The sequence below is a fragment of the Zootermopsis nevadensis genome, unplaced genomic scaffold (assembly GCF_977971745.1).
Source record: "Zootermopsis nevadensis isolate Lab colony 2312 unplaced genomic scaffold, Znev_1.0 Znev_ptg000007l, whole genome shotgun sequence".
In the NCBI taxonomy this organism is placed as follows: Eukaryota; Metazoa; Arthropoda; class Insecta; order Blattodea; family Termopsidae; genus Zootermopsis; species Zootermopsis nevadensis.
The window spans coordinates 367,128-389,664 of record NW_028259139.1 but is presented as its reverse complement, the minus strand read 5'-3'; the positions used below and the strand labels follow the sequence as shown (position 1 = coordinate 389,664).

The 22,537-nt window shown below is 36.3% G+C and overlaps 3 protein-coding genes across 15 annotated transcripts in view; 1 reads left to right on the top strand and 2 right to left on the bottom strand.

Moving 5' to 3' along the window:
• The window catches only part of LOC110839273 (TBC1 domain family member 13), a 50,685-nt gene extending 39,377 nt beyond the window's left edge, over nucleotides 1-11,308 (bottom strand). For 3 of the 5 annotated variants that reach the window (XR_015533873.1, XR_002546408.2, XR_002546407.2), the window contains exons 1-9: nucleotides 11,144-11,307; nucleotides 10,977-11,050; nucleotides 8,587-8,712; nucleotides 6,522-6,675; nucleotides 5,947-6,103; nucleotides 2,776-2,974; nucleotides 1,464-1,665; nucleotides 638-760; nucleotides 255-312 (exon numbers count right to left, since the gene is read on the bottom strand). Coding sequence is in view for 2 of the 5 variants with exons in the window: in XM_022083345.2 (XP_021939037.2) it covers nucleotides 255-312; nucleotides 638-760; nucleotides 1,464-1,665; nucleotides 2,776-2,974; nucleotides 5,947-6,103; nucleotides 6,522-6,675; nucleotides 8,587-8,712; nucleotides 10,977-11,050; nucleotides 11,144-11,163 (1,113 nt within the window). In the remaining 3 variants the exon portion in view is untranslated. Of the gene's footprint in view, nucleotides 1-254; nucleotides 313-637; nucleotides 761-1,463; nucleotides 1,666-2,775; nucleotides 2,975-5,946; nucleotides 6,104-6,521; nucleotides 6,676-8,586; nucleotides 8,713-10,976; nucleotides 11,051-11,143 lie in introns of all 5 variants that reach the window. The other 2 variants (XM_022083346.2, XM_022083345.2) reach the window with 2 other exon arrangements.
• Nucleotides 11,309-11,383: 75 nt separating this feature from the next.
• Nucleotides 11,384-14,763, top strand: LOC110839270 (E3 ubiquitin-protein ligase CCNB1IP1-like). The gene is made up of 5 exons (XM_087343861.1): nucleotides 11,384-12,012; nucleotides 12,589-12,799; nucleotides 12,901-12,992; nucleotides 13,409-13,586; nucleotides 14,647-14,763. The coding sequence occupies exons 1-5, from the start codon at nucleotides 11,791-11,793 to the stop codon at nucleotides 14,718-14,720; spliced, it is 777 nt and encodes a 258-aa protein (XP_087199987.1). The 5' UTR covers nucleotides 11,384-11,790; the 3' UTR covers nucleotides 14,721-14,763.
• Nucleotides 14,257-22,252, bottom strand: Coq4 (Coenzyme Q4). 9 transcript variants are annotated; one of them, XM_022083330.2, is made up of 7 exons: nucleotides 22,052-22,190; nucleotides 21,239-21,363; nucleotides 19,970-20,284; nucleotides 18,582-18,684; nucleotides 16,679-16,808; nucleotides 16,384-16,477; nucleotides 14,257-16,003 (listed from the first exon to the last, which is right to left on the bottom strand). In XM_022083330.2, the coding sequence occupies exons 2-7, from the start codon at nucleotides 21,304-21,306 to the stop codon at nucleotides 15,841-15,843; spliced, it is 873 nt and encodes a 290-aa protein (XP_021939022.1). In that variant the 5' UTR covers nucleotides 21,307-21,363; nucleotides 22,052-22,190; the 3' UTR covers nucleotides 14,257-15,840. The 9 variants fall into 9 exon arrangements, with proteins under 9 accessions (XP_021939022.1, XP_021939023.1, XP_087199983.1 ...); XM_022083331.2 differs by having other exon boundaries at nucleotides 22,056-22,190; XM_087343857.1 differs by having other exon boundaries at nucleotides 22,092-22,190.
• Nucleotides 22,253-22,537: the final 285 nt, after the last annotated feature.

Below are 22,537 nucleotides of genomic sequence, written 5' to 3'. Positions count from 1 at the left end.
TTTCAATTTACGCTGGTTCGTCCAGAAACGCGTCCCCGGCGTAAATCAAGGTTTACCTCCCCTGCACGTGCCTTCGCTGAGAGGTTACGACCATGTTATAATGTCACTCGCTCCCGACAAAGAAACAAGCGTGGTCACAACGTAGTCTAAAAGGAGTCAAAATGTTGAGCCATCATACTGGCAACAATCATAACAGTAATTATGCATGTAAAAAGGGCTTAAGAAGCGTCATAATGTTGATGTCATTCACTCACCTGTAAGAGTTTCACATTTGCTGGAAAATCTCCGCTAAGAAGTTCCTTCCTAAGCAATCTGCAAAGACACATGTTCGAAATTAGGGAACTATAGAAATATCATAACCAAATCTTCAGGTCAAATCCAAACACTGTCAGTCAGTAAGATAACGGTCTTCTGGGTCACAGCGCTGTGTACTGCTTACTGATGTTTCATACGTACTTGCTGCCTCCATAATCACCCCCACTGCCTTGAGCACATCTGCAACATCAGTGAATTTCCACCAGACTACACAGCGCTACAACCCAGAAGAAAGCCATTAAAACTTACGTTACAGGAAATTTCTCCCAACACCATGCAGTGTTACAACCCACACAACTTGGTAATCAATAAAATCACTCACATGATCATAGAACAGCAGATGTAAATGAGAAAGTCAAAACGACATTCATCAGCAAACAGAGAATCCCAGATGCGAAGTACATCGGGCAGTGGAAACTCTTGCGACAAAAGTAACGTCAGCCACCTGGCAGCAACACAAGACATCACCACATTGTATTTATTACACCCCACGGCATGTGCGTAAGTTTACGAAACATCCGACAGAAAGGTACAGCAACCGCAGGCAGAACCGCCTGGTAAACACATGATAAGCGAGTGAATTGAACATACTCAAGAATGTCTTTAAATTAAATAAAAAGAAATTACTGATGTTATCAACGCGAAACAGAAGTTATATATGAAGCCGAAACACCCGTCACTTGATTTGAATGAAGGAACGAACATCATAAAATATGCCGTGACACATTTTGTATCTTGGTTGGGGACTTAACTCGAGAGCAAAAAATAACCGCCAAAGTTGAACAAGTTCTTTACTGACCTGGAAATTGTGAACATGGAGATCCCTCAGTTTCAAGCGCTTACAATAATAGAAAATTTTAAAAATAAATATCACGCTAATTTCATCACATGCTGCGTACGCTGAATTCTGGATCCAATGTAACTCTGGCTTCATGCATTCCCATCTGTTTCATTTTAAATCTAACAAATGCAAATTATTATACTCCCCTGTGAAGCTTAATGTTCACGAACTGCTTATTTTCATATAAAACATCTATTTCTTGCAGTAAAACAGCAGAAATCTACCTCATATTACTTGCAATGGTTGAAAATTAAATCTCAGTCATTTTTTTGATAAAACCTTCTGCCTTCATTCAAGCGAACAGTACCTGAAACTATAGTACTGTGGGCAAAGTTCTTGCTGCTGCAGCTGAGACCAGACTGGACGATCAGTACTCTTAAGCTGTTCCCCTAGTTTCGACATCATTCCGTTTATCCCACATTCTGCTTCATCCAGTGATTTGATGAAAAAGTCTCTTATCTCTCCCATTAAATTTGTGAAACAAAAGAAACAGTCTGCCTCCGCATGTTCTGAAACAATACAACTAAATTATAGTCTTAAAGGATTAATGCACAGGTAGATTCAATATTTCCACTCGCCAGTCTTAACAGTCATTTCTGGCTAAGATAAATGTTTGTGTCATTATCTATCACAGTTTACAGCTCGCATTACACCAAATCCAATCTGCACGCTGTAATAATGGCTATATATTCAGTATATTCTAACATTACACAGACTATGTACATGCCTACGCAGGCACTTGGGGTGAGTGGAGGTATAGCTCCTCTCTTCCTTGACCTCGGCACTAGATGGGGGTGAGTGGTCAGCATCACGCCCCGGCCGTGCTTTATCCCCGGGAAAGGACCCCGGTTCCCATTGTAGAGGAGGCTGGGTGGGCCCCAGAGCCGGTCTGGACGCAGAGGCTAGAGGAAAAATCCTCTGCCCCCGTCGGGGATCGAACCCCGATCGCCCAGCCCGTAGCTAGTCACTACACTGACTGAGCTGTCTCGGCTCATACACAGACTATGGGGGATTTGGAAAAATTTCATAATAGAGCACTTTTTAAATGCAAGAAATTAACATCACAATGAAAATAAAACAGAAGGATCATTATTAAAAAGTGTTGTGACAAATGAATTAAAAGCAATGTTTTTTTAAACTTATTACACAAAAAGTCATTATGATGATTTCCACCAAAGGTATACTGTGTACACGAAAATTTTCACATAAGAAAATCTTCCTTACACAAGGGATGAAAACAGATTTGGTTTTTGAAACATTGCACATTTTTTGGAATACCACACAATGGAAAAGTCAAAAAAAACTCAGCAATCCAGATTGCAACATACCATTGTCAAAAGCCTTTAGAATTGATCTTACTATTTTTTTTTATTTGGTTAAAATATCATAATTATATATCTCAAGAATCAATGGCTCAACCAACTGAACCATGCTGGCAGCATCGCTGCTACTTCTGACATTCATAAAGTCTTTTGGCTTTTTCAGAAAAGAGGGAAATGAGAGTCTTGTGAGGAAATCCACATAGGAACCAGCTGATGTCAAACCCCGTTAATTTTCAGTGCTTTATCGCTAAACCAGGTCCCCCCATAACGTCTAATGTTATGTGACCTCTTCCTTACCTCTCCAGTCCAGATCAAGGTCACAAGCAAAGGTGTAATAGATGGGCCCAATAATTTCATTCATTCCTTGAACATATCCCTGTCCAGGGTTCAGCTTTGCGTACAGGAACAGAATTCTCTCCACCACCTCCCAGTGCGCTTCCATTCCCTCTGGCATTGGTGCATAGTCTTCAGGAGCCTTCTTCACTGAGAGTGCTATCTGACATTCAGACACAAAATACTGTATTTCATAGATTTTAAGATGCAATTTTCCACACTTTAAAATTTACAAAATTGAGGTACACATGTCTTTAAATTTGATGGAGTCCAAGAATCGACGTTCAAAAATTATATCGTATGACTACAACACAAGTCATGGGACAGTAAGCACAAAGACAGAACAAAAATTCCAAAAGTATTAATATGAAGAAATGTTATGTTTGAAATATCAACAATTCCTGTTGTAATACATGTCTTCCTCATTTCCTGTAAATCTATTACTAAGTCAAGGGCGCGTCTTAAAAGGAAATATGGAACAACCCTTACAGATCAATTTTCTTTCAAATCAGTTCATTGTGGGAATTCACAGACCTCATGGCCAAAAAGGAATTGTCTATATATACATAAAAGTACAAGAGGTGATTTCACTTCTGCGCCTGTTCCCCCCTTCGAAGCGACCCTCCTCTCTATTTCACACTGTTGTCAAATTAAACATGACCGACTGGCACAGAATACAAGGGGTGGTCCATTCGGAGGGGTTAGTTTAGTTTCTTACGCAAGGTTGGTTGTGTTTTACAAACTTGACCAACCACCCCGAGGCGCTCCGAAAGGAGCGCTCTGCTCTAGTTATGTAAGATAACTGGTCCAAAAATTATTTAAAAATTGTTACAAAAATAACCAACACATGAACAGTCCATGAAATTAATTAGTCAGACATTTACATACAGGCAAAAAATTATAAATGATCTGAAGCTTTCAGGGCGACTAAGTATAATAAATTCTTCTTCAAATGTTGGTGTTTTCTTCATTAAGCCACCTTACATGGCTGGTAGCCCAAGACAAATTAATCATAGAAAAATACAAATTTATAATATGGGCACTGCTGACTGTCGTGGGTACAAAATCATGTAACAAAACTACACTTTGTGAATTGTATACTAAGTAAAATTAAAAACATGAACATATAACAATATAATAATAATAATAATAATTATATACACACCTGCTGCTAGGGTGCAATGGGAAAGAAAACATATTTACATTAGTTCAGCATCCACATCAACACAAAATGCAAAAGTTTCTGAACTTTCCATTAGATTCAGTGTTCTGCGACCATTTTTCTCTCATGGCATGGGATGGCACAACACAAAATATCACCTCATAGAGAGGGTACACAAAACTAGGAAAACACACTGTTAAGTTTGAAAATACCAATCCTTTTTGACTTCTCTGTGGATTTTTGGCAAGTTCCATCATTTCTGAAAAATCCGAAGCTTAGTCTTAGATGGAAAGAGTAGCAGGAGGCTCAAAAGACTTGTATAATGAGGATCCTCATAATTTTTACTTTTCACATATTATTATTATATGTTAAAATGGAGGATACAGGGCATGTAGCACACACGAGAGAAATTAAAATTGCGTACAAAAATATGGTCAGAAAGCATGAAGGAAACAAATCATTTGGGAGACCTCAGCGGAGAACGACATTTGTCAGGAAAACGTCTGTGTAATTGGAAAATTATCTCTAAATATTTCCTTGGCATGCTGCCTTCAAACATCCTCATTTGAAAGCTGAAAATTGGTACAGACCTTCTACTTAAACTAGAGCACCTTATTTTATGAAGTTATTCCCATAACCTTAATGTAATTACTACTGTTTGTCTAGAACAACATATTCAGACAATGTCAGATTAGACAATCCAGGGGTTTGGCAAACATATTTTAGAGGCCCTCTTCTATTTGTTATACAAAGACGATTACATGGTATTTGAATATGAATTGGAATGGAAGGTCAGGAGACATAAAATATAAGACCTTTGGATATACTAGCCCAAATTATACACAAGCCAGTGGGTGTGCTTCCTTGCATTCACAGACAAGATATTTAAATGGATAAGGATCTTGAAGGACACTCTAAAATTATGTAATATGTAAGTATTGCTCTGCGGTACTGAATGTAAGCACCTTAGATAATGAATTATAAATGGTTGTTACAATGTAACAGTTTTGGATGAAATGACAATTTAGATACATGTATAATTATAAAAACCCAGGGCGAGCTTCAGCTACTGGACGGGTCACAGGTGGCAGATAGTAAGCGGCCCTCAGATATGAGGGTTACCTGTGAATAAGGGGAGACCCAAATAACCAGTCCCAGACCGGAGAGCGTGGGAGTGTAGCCGGTGGCGAGGCTATGCTCATCAAATACCACATGAGATCAGTGAAGGTCCCGTGACCTGGCCAGTAAGCCCCCCACTGCCTTGTGGGTAGGGGAGGGATCCCCAAAGACTAAGGGAAGGAAAACCCTGACAGAAAACCAAGGGGTAGAGGGGGCTCCATAGGTGTAGAGAAACCACCCTTCTAAGGGAATGAACCCTGAATAAAAACTTCCAGTCCTCCAGGAAGATGGGGGTTGGACATTGGGTTAACAACCCAATTCCGGAAATAAAATGATGTTCAGACACTCTTGAAACGAGACCTCGGAAACATGACTCCCTTTGGTAGACGACGTGGAAAACGGAAAAAGCACATCATTTTGGCTACATGGAACATCAGTAGCTTACGAAAACCGGGCGCTTTGGCAAGGCTCAAGGAAGAACTAGGCAAATATAAAGTTGATATTGCTACAGTGCAAGAGATGAGACCAACAACGGCCACCAGACCAGTGCACTAATAGCTAAGTGCAGAATACAATACACCAACTCCTGTGAGACCAACGTCCAGTGAAGTGTTACTTATTATGGTTTTTGTAAACAACTCACCTTCATGATCTGTTTAAAAGCATATTTTTTCTGATTATATTATATGAATTAATTCCCTTTTTGCTACTAAGGATGACCTCTTGAGGTCGAAATGCGTTTGGCACTAGTATTATTTATAGAGTAAACAGTTTGTTTATATGCTTAATTTTATATTCGAAAATACTACACGGTATGCAAAGTTTTAAAAATAAGCTGTGAAGTTGCAGCTTACCTTGGTAACACCAAGACCCTTCCGCTCAACATTAGCAGATTTGAGAACAGTGTGTTGCACTCGTTTGTGCAAGCGTTTAACGCCTCTACTGTGCACAACCTGCTGACAGGGAAAGTCAGTAGCTTGTTGAAAAAACGATATGTCGGGACACAGACGTCTGAAAGCAACACCACAGCTAGTTTAGCTAACAGAATGAGGCACTCTTCAGTTTTTAATATTCCTTCTAAAATACTTGAAATTTTGATCATATCCTTCAGACAAAAACACATGTCAACTGGCTTATTTAATGACAATGTATCACTGCAAAATCACAGGATGGTTAGGAAAAAAACCTATTTTAAGTACAAAATTACTAGCATTATCATGCAGTAGCTGAGAGCAACCACAAAACATCAGTCAGCCTCTGACTTGAGATTCAAAACCAAAATCTTCCAAACAGGAAACAGCAGTGCACATTAGGCAACTGCATGTTACATGTGCAAGGAACATCAGATGAAATACATGAACTGCAAGGTCTTTTGTATTTCCTCGCAGACGTTAGGTTACAGGGTTAAGCAACAGGCTATATTCCTTACCTTACATCTTTATCAATTTGTAAAAGTACTTCATTGTCCTTGAAAAATGTCTGCCACTGGCTATCTGGATTTGAGTTTAAAGGATGATCAGCAAATGTCACATCAACTCTTCTGCCATCAATCTGGGTTGCTCCTGGCATTACAATCATTTCTTCTGAAATTATGAGAACTGTCATAGTACAAACACTAGAAAAACATTCACCTGCAGTACCACTTTGTGTGAATGTTTTCTAAAAACACAAAAATAAAACTTCTTTCAATAAGGCATGTTTGTATATAAGTAATGAATATAGTATAAAATATGTATAAAATTAAAATCGTGTGTGTTTGTGCATACTTTGAGAAAAGATACACAAAACTCGGTATGCTTATTCCTTGGGAGCAAGAAGAGATTTCAGAAAACTAATAATGATGAAAAATTGTCTGAATTTGAGTCTCAGTGAGGGTGACTCCTGTAGCTACAAAACTTGCGAAAAGAGAACAACGGCAAAGTTGCCTGCTTCAAGGAGGAGATTACAGAAACAAGGCGACAACAATGAAGTATCCTGGGTTCAAGACCCAGTGATGATGATTGCTGTAGCTTGGAAACTAAACACTTGTAGAATTTCTCCAAGTTAAGACTGCGGGCACTATGCTAGTTCTATAATGCAACTTTACTGTGAAGACGATGAGTGAGGCAGTAGGCATATCTAAAGTGTCCATCTCCACAGACTACAAGGTGCAACATCCCAGAAGAAAACTGTTCTGATTTGTCAAAAATTATCACCCATTTTTTTCTGAATGCTTTCTTCATTTTTACCATTTATAATGAGTATTTTGTGAATAATCTATTCTTAATATGTTACAAAAAATGAATCTGTTCCTAAATCCATACAAGAGAAGTGTATAGGGAACACAAAGATAAAATTCAGCGCCAGATAGCAGTCAGTGGTCAGCTTTACCCTCAGGGAAAGAGCACATGGCACCCAATAAGGCCAGGTAGGCTCCACAATCAGTGTGGACAATGATGTGAAAATATAAATACCTATCCTTGCCTGGAATCAATCCCTTCCTTAACATGTAAAATTACATTTGAGTTTTATAATAAGTTTGGGGATAACTAAATAAATAAAACAGAGTCCTCCTGTAAAGTTAACATTCACTCAGTCAAGAAATGCCATGTCCTTTATGGAACCCACTGATTCATTACTGTATTCATAAGAGCCTGTTTTAATAATTAATTTTTAAAAGAATTTGATTATATTGATTCTAAAGCGTTCTGATGATGGTGTAATACAATCTGGATTGTTGGGATTTTGGACCTTTTCCATCGTTTGATGTCATGTTTTATAATAATAATAATAATTTATTTACATTCCATGGATCCATAAGACAGTCAGATGACGACAGGATGTGGAAAAATTCATGTTTTATAACATCAGACAATGAATAAGGTCCAAAAACCTGATAACCCAATTTGATTATATGTTTAGAAATATGCCAAAACATAAAAGATTCCTTACTCTGAGACCAGCTAAGTATTGGATAAGATACGTAATTCATCCCAAGCATAAAATGTATGTAATAACATGCTGGATGGTTGGGCCTGCCATGTAACACTCTCCCAACCTCCTCTGAGACACTCAAATTGATGTCACCCTGGTTGCTAGGCCACTGTTCATGTCAGTTGTGCAAAAGCTGTGCAGGTACAAATACACAAATACAGTGTATTCATGAGCAGAATATGCATTTGTTCTTAAACATTACTTTGCATCTAAATTATCTGCTGTTATTGAAGCATTTAGCAATGTGTTTCCTGACAAGCAAGTATGAAATAAGACAATATATCAACTGGTAATAAAATTTTGGGACACAGGAAGTGTTTGTGAGAAATACTTATCAAGCAACAAAACAGCTGACATTACAGCCATACCAATTAGAAGCTGTGTGTCAGCTGCTATAAAAGGATATTGCTGGAAGAATTCAATATTGCCACTGGTTTCATAATTATGTGTGTGAAGGGGTTCATGTACCAGTTTTTTAAATAGAATATTCGGTACATGCAGAATAAAAATATTAACTTTACCTACAAACTGTCTATACAGTTCCCTCTTCCTGGCAAGAGTCTCGCTCCATGATGCACGAGTCAAAGGAAGATAATTCAGAAGCAGTTTCCAACAAAGTGCTCTTCTGCCACGTTCATCTGGAATGCCTAAATTAACACTCAAATGTGGAAGTATATTAATATCAGTAACAAGAAACAAGTAGCTTGTGACCAACATTCATTAAGCACTTTGCTCTTTTCTCGAAATACTTTGGTATTTCCCATTTAAATATTTTGAATTTCAGAGGAAATGAGTTCCATCCTCAGAACCCTGTTTGTAAACTGTATCTTTCTACTGATTTAACCACAGGTGTCAATATTAGATATGCTGCATGATAAATTTTTGTGAAACTCAGTATGAACAACATATTATTGGAGACAATAGTAATTCGTAACTCAGTCTTCAATAACACAAACATGGAGAACATGCAATTTAGAAGATGGAAAAAACAACAGTGCCATTCAATGTAGATGATCTATATGATGCAAATTAACTAACTAACTAACACCCTGGTAGCAGAACCCACAGGCTGACTGAACCAAAGCCTGCCACTGGACACGATCCTGAAACAACTCCATCCATTTTTCATCCTCATAGCCCACCTCCCTAAGATCCATGTTGATATTATTCACCCATCTCCTACTTGGTCTGCCCAGCGATCGTTTTCCAGGATTTTACACCAAAATTCTGTATGAACCCCTTGCCTCCCACATGTCCAGTCCCTCAGAACCTCCCAGATTTCACTATCCTCACTATGCTAGGTGATGTGTATAATACAGCTCTTTTCTAGGTCCAAATATATTCATGAGCACCTTGTTTTCAAACAATTACAATCTACGTTCTTTCATCAAGGTACGAGACCACGTTCCACAACCATACAAGACAACAGGCCAAATTATTGTTTTAAATATCTTGATCTTCAGTGTTTTGGATAACAAATGGGATGATAAAAGTTTTTCAATTTAATAAAAACAAGTGTTTCCTGAATGTATTCTACTCTTAATTTCATCATAGACCTCATTACTATTTGTTACTGTTCCCAGATACGCTGATGTTGATCTCGTATTATGCCCCTGTATTTAGTTTACATTTACTTCAAGGCCTATTCATTTGCTAGCCTGTAGAAGAGTTTCTGTATTTTTGGTTATGGTACCCATACCATCCCCCAGGAAATTAACATCATCAGCATAGGCAAGTACCTGGTGTAGACCATTCAATTTGAGCCATTTCTGATTCCCTCTGACCTTCTTTATATGATGATACATCTTTAAAAACCACACAATTTTTATTCATGTTATCTCTTTGGAAAAAGTAGAAAAAATAATAAAATGGCAACTCAAGTGAAATATTTTATAATTATGAAATTTTAATGGTGATACATTATAATGAAATCTACAAGCAGTACAAATGCTAGTAAAACCTACAAACTTCAGAACCCTAAAATGCATAATGCCAATGGCAAGTGTTTTAATCCTTTTTTTGTCATTTGTGTATGCACCCATACGATCTCCCTTCACTGTAAAAATTTATTCAAGATTTAGTTCACATTAACTAATGTGAGAAAATTACAAATTATATAATACATTACCAAAACACCATGTCAGTCTTTTAATCCCATGTTTCATCATACAAGACAATATTAACATTGGTTACAGTTCGGTATCTTCATTCTGCTATTAATATTGTTTCAGTTCATTTGTTGCAATAATAGATGAATGAGTCAACACTTGTTTAGAGAAGTAAAACCCATTAAATCTCATAATTCATTGTGGGGACTGTGAAGAATAGAAGACCCCGAAAGTAATTCAGATTTCATATAATGCTATAGGGTATCCCATTTTTGTGCAGTGCCACCAGCACAGCTTCAATACACATGCATACATACATAAACAACTTTCTTCCTAGAGTACAGTCCTTGTGACGTTCATGGCCACCTGGCTCATTATGTTTTGGTGGAACCTACAGATTCATTATAATGCTTGTTAAATTGCAATGCTAAACCCTAGTTGAGATCCATGAATTCAGTCGATATTCTCATTCAATATTCCTTCAATACCAGTTTTATTTAATAATTACACTTTCATCCTCAGTCAGTTGGTTCTCCCAAGTCATTTCTTATGTTTACGTTTTTATACTAAACCCCTTACCAAATACGAATGGAAAAATGGCACGAGAATATGTTTGCAAAAAAGAAAAAAAAGCCAACTTCAAATAACGTGGCACAGCATGTCATAAATAACACATCAACTAAAGCAGTGGGCATTCCTATAGTTCAAATTACACGGCCTAAAAAACTTTGGTTTAAGTTTCTTGCACCAGCCCCAAGTCCATTAAAATTTGTAAGGAGAATTGCCAGTAGAGATTTACTAACCATTGAAACAAAGTTGCTTGAGATTCTTCAAATTAATTTCTTCCTGTTCCAAAACGTCATCAAATTCTTTTAACCTACAAATAAAATGTTCAAAATTAAGTAAAAAATATACAGTTTGCAATACATATTAAAATAAATTCATTTACCCACTGACATAATCAACACACCTTGCTTTATATACAGCCATACCTCCATCAAAACGAAAATAAAAACTCGAATAAACATTCACGCACCAGACATTCACTCCCCTTTCGCGGCGTTTGCATGCACATGACAGCAATGCCTGTGCCGTTAGTTGGCATATGAAGAGTTTTTATAAACTGTGATTCACCTCTTTCGTTTCTCTGCAAATGTTGGTTGCAATGATTTGATTATTGGGGGGGGGGGGGGGGAGGAGGAAGGAAGCCGGACAATGTATGCAGGATTTCGGTGAGGGTTGGTCAGAACGTTTCGAGTTCTAAATATGAAGAACTCTTTCGATATGAAATAATTATGAACCCAAACATCCTGGGTTTCTTCTGAAAAGTACGGCAAAGGAAAGTTCCTTATAAACAACAAAATACGCTCAAATCCTAGAATGAAATTCAAGATGTGTCAATGAATTCAGTCTAGCAAAATAAAATTTCCCTTTACGTCCTGCAACATGTGTGCTTATAATGGCACCGCGTTTAGTAGTTCGTACTTATTTGTGGGAAGTTTAAACGCAGGAAGTGTAGATTAGCAATTGACAGTTCGTGTGCGTGTTGTTTGAAGTTACAATGATTTCTACCTTCAGAATTAATGTGTAATAGAATTTATCCATTTGTTTGCAATAATGACAGATATGGACCTTTTTTGTAACAATAAAAACTGCAGAAAACGTTTAACAACGTGCGCCTGGATAACAAGCTGTTCACACGCATTTTGTGATGAGGATGCTGACCAGACATTTTTTAGCACACAGAACAATATCCTATGTCCTGCTTGCAACAGTCAACTTCCAGAGAAGCATGACATTGTAAAGGTGGACTTAAATCCACCTGACAAATTTAAATCTGTAAGCCATCACCTTTCTGTATAAATAGAAGCAGATTACAATTTCACTAATGTGATATGTTTTAGAATATGGTGACAAACTTTGTTAAGTTAGAATTTGTTGGAGCTACTGACCTTATAACACAAACTGTGTGATCGGGATTGTGCATGACCACACATACAACTCAAATGCTGCAATAACTTCCTTTGAATACACACAAGACAGACCAAAATGTTCTGTATCAAATCACACCTGACACTAAACCTGTTTTATGGTATGGTAGTTGAAATGAAAAAAAATTAACTTGCAAATTTAGTTGGTAGGGAAAGAAATAGTTGTGAAGGATTCTAAATTTATGTATAACATAATTATTACTTAAACATTAAGAGAAATGTAATATGTAAATATGCTCTTTGCTTCTCTAATTTTGATCATAAGTTGTCAAACCATGTACCCATCCTAGTATCATTATATGCTAACAGGTTTTTCCACATCTCATTATGGTTATAATGAAAGGCTTAAATTTGGGGATGAAGAGGACGATGTCCAGGATCTTTGCAGCATAATTTCATATCACATATTATCTTTCTTTTTAAGATGGTTCTAGCAGGATTACGCCCAGAGATAGTTATGGATGTAACAAACCGTGCACTTACATTTTGGCATTATCAAATGTATCAGGAGTTACAATATCATAAAGCTATTAACAAGCGGTCTAGTGATAATTTAACCCAGGCTGAGGAAACTTACACTGCTGAAATTATGAAACTGAATGCAGTTTTGCAGAAAGAAAGGAGGAATAAGGAAGGCAAGTATTTATTCTGTGTTTAAATGTTACTGTTTCACATAAGTATGAACGTTAACATGTTTACTGAAGAACATTTTTCATGTTAACACCTTCTGTTTTAGCCTTAGAAAAAGAAGTGGAAAATCAATCACGCCAATTAGGAGAGCTACAGGATCAAATTGTACAAAAGAATCGTCATCTGCAGAATCTTATGGTATTGTATATTTAGCAAAGTACACAGTGAATCCCTTCAACGTATGACGATATTTTTGTTTTCACTCAGAACCATTACTGCATACAAATAACTGGGTTTGAATATAAACAAAGAACTGACTCAGTTTATGCCATTTCTTTTTATGCACAATTTCAACATCTACAACCACACTAAATATTAAAAACAGGCACAATGATTTCAATTTTAAATTGATTAACAATGTTTAGTGTTGCTGTGTACCAAGCTATTAATTAAAAAGGAATGACATACTATGAAGTTCATTTGTTACTTCCTACAATATACTTAAAGGGCATCACTGCAGGATGTACATACTCATACATACCAAATTTGAATATGTGTGTAGAAGTACTGATGTTTCTGACATTAAAATTAATCTTACATATTACATTCAACAGGCTTTAAATAACAAACTTCGGTGCAACACAACCAGCTCTCAACCAAATGACAGTTATGATGTAACCAAACCTAAAAGAAGCAACTACTCCTTAGGGCCAACAACTTTGCAAGACATAAGGCATACTTATGATGAAGTTAACCATGAAAATGCAAGTGGACAACTACAAGCAAGTAAAAGTAAGGACTTGTTTGTTCATAAGTTATTTAATGACACTGTTTCAACGGAAAAGATTATCTAGTGTTGAAAAAGATGAGAGATATCAGCTGTGGCCTATTTAAAGGTATTATGCCAAGATCTGCCTGATGAAACCATAGAAATACCAAAAGAAACCCCAGTCAGAACAGCTGGTTTCCAGCAAAAGTTCTAAATGCAAGTTAGATTAATGAAGATGGTTGTCTTCTGGAAATGCCCTGATGATGGAGGCAGCAAGGACCTCTGAAATATTTGTAAATTACTACCAGACTACACAGTGATACAGGATGCAGGGAGAAAAAAAGTCAGGATAGCTGAGGGCCATGGCAATACTAGATCTGAGTGCCTCCCAAATTCAAGTCAAATTTATGAAATCCCAAGCCAAAGGACTCTCTTCCCTTGGCCGTTTGCAATGGCTTATTCAATATATTCATAACTTCTCCCCATATTTGGAGACTGTCTAAGGATGCACCATGGCAAGGGTGAAAATACTGCAAAAAGAGAGACTGAACATCGCGGTCAAGTGGTTAGCACTCCCCTTTCATATTCAGGAGATTTCAGGTTAAAATCTCGGCCTGCAGATCAGCTATCCTGAGGTTTTCCTCATTCCCTTCATGCAAATGCCAGGATAGGCCTTGAATTATGCCACAACCATTTCCTTCAACATCCTTTCCAATTTATTATTTACTATCATCCTGTCATTCAACACTACTTAGTCTGAATATTGAGAATGATGTTAAATAAACTGTAAATAAATATACAAGGAGAGAAACACACACACTGAATAAAACTGGGGGCATTCAGTTCTTAAGACTGATTTCATCTTATCCTATCATTGAGAGTCAGATTAGAATTAGGCCTAATGTCTAATAAAAATGACATGAAGATATACAGTGAATGCAGGGATAAGGCTTTAGCATCATAAAATTACCCTAGTGCACAACGGAACAGATTGGATGGGATATAGTTATGCAAATTAGCAAGTCATCTTTATTCAGCATTGATTGATCTTTAGTTAATTCAATTTTTTTTTGTTTGGTCCAGGTTTTGTATTTAACCCAGTGACACCACCTGCAAGACCTGATGAAAGGAAGAAGACTTTTGTTAATAAAAAATAAGATTTAGTCATGGAAGACAGAAATCTAATTATTCGTATGCAACAATAACAGTAATGTGTACATAGTGACATATATGGTATTTAAACAGTGCTATCAAGTGCTTGAGGACTATATTTAAAATGTTGTATACTTTTTTTGGAAGAGCTCCAGAAGAAAGTCCCATGCGGTGGTTCAACTGTCACTTTGACAATTTATTAAAATGTATTTATGAAGTGTCCAATTAGTGAAATAATTTTAACATGTTAATTGTGAAGCTTTTAAACTGAAGTGCTTCAATGACTGAAAGTGAATTAGGAAATTGTCTTATGTGGTATAGTTTTATTTTATGAAAAAATGTAATTTTGGCTGGAGAGTGAACCTGGGTATACCAAATCCATGACACTACTTCACCTCTTGGCCATGAAAAGCATGCCATGGTTAACTGGCAATATCCTTCACTCACTCTCCCCAACGGCTACATTTTAGCCATGGTTCAGGGATATAAAAAATGTCACATTAATTTTACTATAGTAGGGGCTCACCCAAAAGTGGAACTGAGTACCTCTTCACACAGAAAGCAAAGCCTAGAGAACAGTTCCTGAGATGACAAATTTCTTTGCTTAAATAATGTACTTATTTCTGTTTTGCTTCAAATGCTTATAATCAGGCAGTCTCAAATAAGATATGCTTCTTGATAATAACAATTAGTTAATTCATGTCTTACTGTATGCAACGTGATATAATTGTATGTTCAACAAGCATAAACAACCAAACAACCTGAATATGTAAATAATAAGATCACATTTCAAAGTTCTATTATATTTTGATATTATTTGGTCCATCTTGAAAACCACATCAGCCACATTCAACAATAACTAATGTTAAATTATACACAATGTATGGTATTTAAATCCCAGAATATTATTTATCAGTGTACTCTTAGACTAATCATGTGCTGTGACAAAACAATAAGTTTTATTACATTCTTCTTTCACTTGTGCCTTCATATTTAACATTAAGTGTGGGATTATCTGTCATTGCTGTAATGAGGCAGAAATGTTCTCAACTTCCATTATTTAAACTACATTAAATATTTATAGTTTCATATCTTCTTAACCAAGAAATCTATAATAATACAACATCAAGACTTTGGTACTTCTAGCATTTTTATATGTAGCTCTTCATGAAGTTCTATGATAGGTTGCTCCCAGCGATGTTCATAATATATGTTCATGAGGAACTTACAATTTGTTCCAGTCTGGATGGCCCATGGTAGGTAATACTTGACATATTTCTGCCGCTGCCTGCAAAATCAGAATTAATTACATAACATTTTCTTCATTTTATAAAGTAGCTAAAACTATATAAATGACAAGTATCTGTCATAACAAAACACTGAAATTAAATTGATCTAGCCTTACAATAATACAAAAATACGTAACATACAAACATACTTACCAAACAAGTTCCATTCCTCAAATAAACATTCCTATTGGACCAGATCACTAAGATTCAACACAATTAATATCACAGTCTACCATGGATATGATCCTTAGTCAGTTCAATAACTCCTGCTTATCTGTGTGCAGATTATCCATGCACAACTTTCTTTTAATAAAATTAGTGAACATTTATATGGCCTAGTTTATCAAACTGAAATAAATACAACCCCCACGTTCCTTACTTTGGATACAGCCGAAGAGGTCCAAATAAAGCTCCACCAACACACATTGGAAGCCGAGTTTGAATTGCTTCAACCCACTTTACTGTAACTTCACCTGAGAAAAGAAGGTGAAAAACTAAGAATAGACAATGGAGACAAAATTAAGTGCCCAGAAGGCAGCTTTATATACAAATTTCAAAGGGGGCATGATGTATTGAGACTTGAAAAATAATAGAATTATCATGAGAAGACAGAGGACAATGGAAATGTTCGTAGACAATGATGATTATAATATTAATCTTGAAGTGATTATTACCGAGCATGTTTGTAGGCATTCCAAGTACCGTGTGGATGAGGTCATGTACTTCTCGATATCGTTGCACAACATACGCCAGTTTTACATCATCCACAAACTGCACTGTTAACCGAGAATCAGGAGTAACTTTCTGAGAATAAGAATAAATAGTTTCAAATGTGAATACTTTAAAAATAAAGAGACTGATTTGTTCTACACCATTACCTTTTAGTGCTGCAGGATTGAAAACTCATCACATACAGAACCAATCAAAAAAGACGCTTCAATATAAATTACACATATTTCTTTATATACTACACCACACAGAAGGCTTAGATAAATTGTCATTCTAATCTGTTAATGGGAAACATGTTCAACATGCCAACTACTGGCAACCAAGATGATGAAAATTAGCAACTGCTCTGCTCAGAGTGTTTGCAGCGAGTTTGATGAAATCAGGAGATATTACTTCTTTCACTTTATCAAAAATGTCAGGGTTGTTTCAGTATATATTACTTTCCCTGCTACTGAATTTCCTGTGATAAACATACTACACTCAAACCATTATATGAGCAGAATAAAATGTTTTCACTACAAATACCTTGTTCTGGCATGTATATCATGAAGATGGCTGTCTTCTGGGTTGTTGTACTATGTATGATTTGTATAGTAATCTATTTAAAAACACTGTATGTTCTATAATATTTTTAATTAGACTGTGGATGTTAATTGCTCTCTAATATCTGTATTTCTTAACATAAACTTTTTATGTTATCTTACAAATTTAATATCAGTATAATCCACTTAAGTCATAGCTCAGACAATAACAGGATGCTACCTCCATTCACAGACTGTTACTAATAAATTAAACTGTGATCACGTAAATTACATATTTTTCAAAACTAATAGATCTGGTTTATAAAGCTGTTTTACCAGCTGATGGGTTTTCTAAAACCCCTTTTCCAGAATTCTCCATATTATGAAAGTAAAAGCCTCCAATAAACCTTCAGCCAGTAGCACTTTCCTGGGGGCAAAGACATCTCCAATCCAAACTTACATGATGAAATACAATATTAAAACTTATACTAATTAGTCAAGAAATGACAGAATTGTTACAACCTATAGGTAGAACCTCTCTAAAATTGCTTTCCTTGCAAAAAATTACAGGCTGTGCAAAACTGTGCACATTGTACATTTAAATGAACAAAGATCACCATCAGAATGTGAGATTTAAACATCCTACAGGTGCAAACAATGCAACCTCGCACTGCACCAGCTGCCAGAATTGGCTGCTTTTTGGAACACCATACAAAAATAGAAATTGAAATACAAACTTGAGATCAAGTAGAGAAATTATATCTTTGGTATGTTACAAACATTTTATAAAACATTTAATGTGACGTACATTACGATTTGGATCTCACTTATCTCATCCTCCTCCGTATCATATCTACACAAATAATATATATATAAATCATAGGCTACACAATGTGTTATTTGAGCAATCTGTAACACACAGTCTGAATCTATGCTGTTCTGTAAGTAACCAGTCTCTAATAAACAACTGAATTAGTACAGAAGGCAGAGAACAATGTTTAAAATGTATGGTCATGTATTTCAGTAAAACTTGTGAAAATAATCAGATTAATAAGATGATTACACAAGAGTCAATGAATAAATCTTATGTCAAAGAGGTATGCTTATGTTTTTATGTTGCTCTTTAGTCTAATAGCAATTTTTAAAAAAAACTATCACAAACCAACACTTTTGCCTATTATACAGATGGATCTTAGGTAAAGAGAAGACAAGTCCCCTTCTTTCTGCAAAATCAGTGGGGAAAACATTACATGAAAAATACTAAATTTACTTTCAAATTCCAATTTCTTTTATATTGTCAATTATTAAATTATACAAAGATACTTACATTATAATCCAGAAATGCTATATATGCTCTCCCCAAAGTTCCATCTGGCATCTGTCGAAGCTTCTCCAAATCAACTGTGAGGGAATTTATCCGTGGTCTATTCCTGCAGAAAAATTAAATTTGGTAAGTCAGTCAACATTTCTTAGCTCTCACACAAATGAAGTGAACTGATTTATGCAAGCGAAGTACACAGAAACCAACAGTCTCAATCTGATTTTTAGGATACTAACTTTTGCAGTAGCATCTTCCCTTCTGTTAGAAGCTGGATTCTTTAAGACTCCATTTAAGACTACCTTTTAATGGGACTTAATAATCCTGGGAGCTGTACAGAATGACTGTGTTTCTGCCACAGATGCAAACATTCATTCTGTACAACAGGGCTTCTCAGGTAACCAGAAAGGAAATGTACTGTTCTACAACAGAATTGCTGTTTGGATATAAACTGGGCCCAACAAACTGGGGCCTACCTGAGGATCACGACAGATTCCAGTCTATGAATCACTTTTTAAAAAAATTAGGATAGCCAGCAAAGAAGTAAAGTAAAGCCATGTAGTAGCTCCTACTCATTCTTAACCTCGGCACTAGGTAGGGGTGAGTGGTTAGCGTCATGCCCTGGCCGCGCTTTACCCCCAGGAAAGGATCCCAGTACCCACTGGATAGGAGGCTGGGTGGGTCCCAGAGCTGTTCTGGATGCAGAGGCTGGAGTAATGGGTAATGTACAAAAATTTGTTATTTTAACTTCTTTTCTTGCTTGTTCAAAACCACTTAAATCACTGTTGTATTCTAAAATGCTTATATATTATGTAGTAAATGTTGTGTGTTACTAGCTTCTCTTAACCGAAGACTTACATACACACAAAATAAAATACTGCATATTTGCAAGACATAGTGCAATATATTGTCAGAGGCCACAAACAGGGGTCCAGAAAGACAACTTAAATCTAATAACCACTCTCCCATACACTTGAAGTAACCTGAACATTCTATCAGTAATGATATCAGAATAACTCATACTCTCATAAAAAATGCATTTCAATAACCTCAATCTGTTACTGCCCTAATTTCTGAACCACACATAGAATAGGCTTTTGTACCATGTGGAAATTTTAATCAAAGTTCAGTATGCTTTACCACTCAATCTGACTAAAATGTTCTGGAGCCTTTTGTATGCATTTAGACTTAGGAATAAATGTGCAATTTTTCTGAATAGCTTAAAATGCTTGAGCATACTGGTAACACTATTATAATAAATAATTCTGCAAGAACTGCATTTGTAAAAAATACAAGCAAAATATCAGTCACTGATTTGTGAACAGATAAATTACACAGTTCATAGTTCCCAATATTTTCTGCATGTCTTTGAATAAAACTTAATAAATTCAATTTACCTAAGAATTTCTTGTCCTTCACTGTCTGACTGCATTGTTTGCAAGATGTATCTAAATGCACTATCTCCAGCAGTTTCCCCCATAACTGCAATCATGTCAGCTCTGGTAGGATCCAATAGTGACACTGCAGCTGAACCTACAGTTAGCAGGAATTTCTGGAATCCCGTCGTTTCTATGTGGGATGACAAGAAGTCTTCTTCAAACTTGGCTCTTTTGAAATCATTATTTATAGCTGCAAGAAATCTTCTTGGTATGACATTGGTTTTACCCCATGTGTAACATACATGATAAATTCCACACAGTTTTCTGGCCATTCTGAAATAAATATGAAGAAGCAGCTCTATATGAACTGGGCATATTAAAATGGATCTTAAGATATTATGGTGTGTGGATATGGATTAAAATCTTGTGTTTCAGAATTGGAACAGATAACACATTCATCTGAATACAGTAATAAACCTTTTGATTCCATAACAGGCAGGAAATATCTTGATTGCCTACATGTCTATTACCTTCTCAAAAAGGGCTCTGGTCCTTCGAGATACATTGAAAGTACTGAGTATAATTTAACTGTTCATGGAAGATTTCTATCTTCTGGGTTGTTGTGCTGTGTAGTCTGGTCGATGTTTACCAATGTTTCAGAGGTCATACTGCCTCCATCATCAGGGCGATAAACATTCTGAACATTCATCGCCCTGATGATGGAGGCAGTATGACCTCTGAAACGTTGGTAAACATCGACCAGACTACACAGCGCAACAACCCAGAAGACAGAAATCTTCGTACTCACCGCTGTGAAAACCTCAAATCTGACATAAAAAGTGTTTTCCAACAGCTACAAAAATTAAAGCATTTTGGATATTTGTACATTCTATTCACTTAAATATCAAGAAAAGATTACAAAACATTCATGTGCTAAAGCTACTGAACAATGTAAGAATAAAAGTTTCCAATTAAATTAAACCATTATGAATTAATGCTAAAGGAACGCAAGCAGTAAACTTGTGTATGAAGTTCCAACTTCCTAGAACTCAACAAATGCCATACTTCTCAAAGAATCAATTAAGACCAATAGACAAATCCTCCCAGATTTCTCTTCAGATCAGTGAAAAAGGGGCATGTGCTTGTGCAAGTACTAAAACCTTTTGATTTAGTGACTAAAATAACTGGCTGGGTTAAGTATACTAGTGCATCCTACTTAGTTTGGGCAATTCTTGCACCACATTCATGCAGAGATAATTCTGTGAGATCAAATGAACTTATACAAACATTAAAGAAATTAGCATCTTCATGGTTTTGGAACTTGGACCACAGCAGCACTTTAACAATCTGCACATTTACTGAACGACTAACCGTGCAGAGAACACTGACAAGATGACCATGTGCAATCAGACCTAACACAAGTATAGCAACATCTAATGGAGGTGAATTACTACCTCAAGGATGATGTTCTTTTGGGGCACAAAAGTTGACTTAAATGGTGTTAAGACCATCAATTTTAATCAACCTTATCTAAGCAATGTCTTACAGGGACAATTTTCAGTGGAATAACGATACTGTTCTTCTGGGTTTCAGCGCCCTCAAGATGGATACAGTATGTTTCTACGAAACGTCGACATCTACCAACTGGCCTACACGGCGCCGAAACCCAGAAGAACAGTATTACCTTCCTTACTACAGCAAAAACCTCAATCTTTCATCAGAGACTGATGGCATGTCAGGAGAACACTGAACGCTTTAACATTTAAAGAATAACAACTTCATCGTTCACCTTATATGCCGTTTAAATATTTTGTCTCATCATAATACAAATCATCATACATATTGACGATTTTTAATAAAATTTCAGCATTTAGGGAATTCTTCAGAATCGCCCATAACGAATAATTTGGACATAATACGCAATTTCTACATGTTGTTCTTCAGCTTTTACGGATTACGCCTTAGGCGTGTTCAAATTGAGAAACACTTCTGAAATTGTGAATTCTTTTAACATTTGGTATACTGTTGGGACGGGGACACACCAAAGAAAAGCTAAACTTTTCTTAGGGAAATATAGAAACATTGACAGCAACTACGCACTGACATCTTATATTTTCCAACAGAACCTAAGTTTTTATACATTTGAGGTGCGCTTATCACACGTATCCAGTTTAACACTTAAACAAGCTACTTCTTTCACACGGTTCATAACCTTGACTGTGCTACAGAACACAGAAATACCTACATACAGCTCAATTACTCGATTAGTTGGCAATTAAACGTAAAACGTCACGTTTTCCAGGTGCTGCTATCTACCCGCAGCGGATGTATAACTTGCGGAAACTTGATACTAAAGGCTGTTCTTAAATTGTTGGAATGGGTGGTTCATAAACTTAGAGGGAAATGTTTCCAGTTATTATAAACATGTATATTAGGGTCAGATATTGAATAGTTTAAAGTAGCACTATTGTCCGATTAATATTCCTGCTAAGCCCAACCTAAAATAACCTATCCTAAACTTACTCAAGTGCCCTTTGGGCCATCTAGGTCCTTTGAGTCATTGGAGTCTTTGGGACATCTGGGCCA

Bases quoted from the DNA above. Each gene is read 5' to 3' on its own strand.
- LOC110839270 (XM_087343861.1), top strand. From the start codon at position 11,791: ATGACAGATATGGACCTTTTTTGTAACAATAAAAACTGCAGAAAACGT. The intron at 12,013-12,588 runs GTAAGCCATCAC...TTTCTTTTTAAG, and splicing joins CACCTGACAAATTTAAATCT to ATGGTTCTAGCAGGATTACG. The intron at 12,800-12,900 runs GCAAGTATTTAT...CTTCTGTTTTAG, and splicing joins AGAAAGGAGGAATAAGGAAG to CCTTAGAAAAAGAAGTGGAA.
- Coq4 (XM_022083330.2), bottom strand. From the start codon at position 21,306: ATGTGCAGATTGTTAAAGTGCTGCTGTGGTCCAAGTTCCAAAACCATG. The intron at 20,285-21,238 runs GTTTGTATAAGT...TATTTATTTCAG, and splicing joins AAGATGCTAATTTCTTTAAT to AATGGCCAGAAAACTGTGTG. The intron at 16,809-18,581 runs GTAAGTATCTTT...TCTTATTCTCAG, and splicing joins TAGCATTTCTGGATTATAAT to AAAGTTACTCCTGATTCTCG.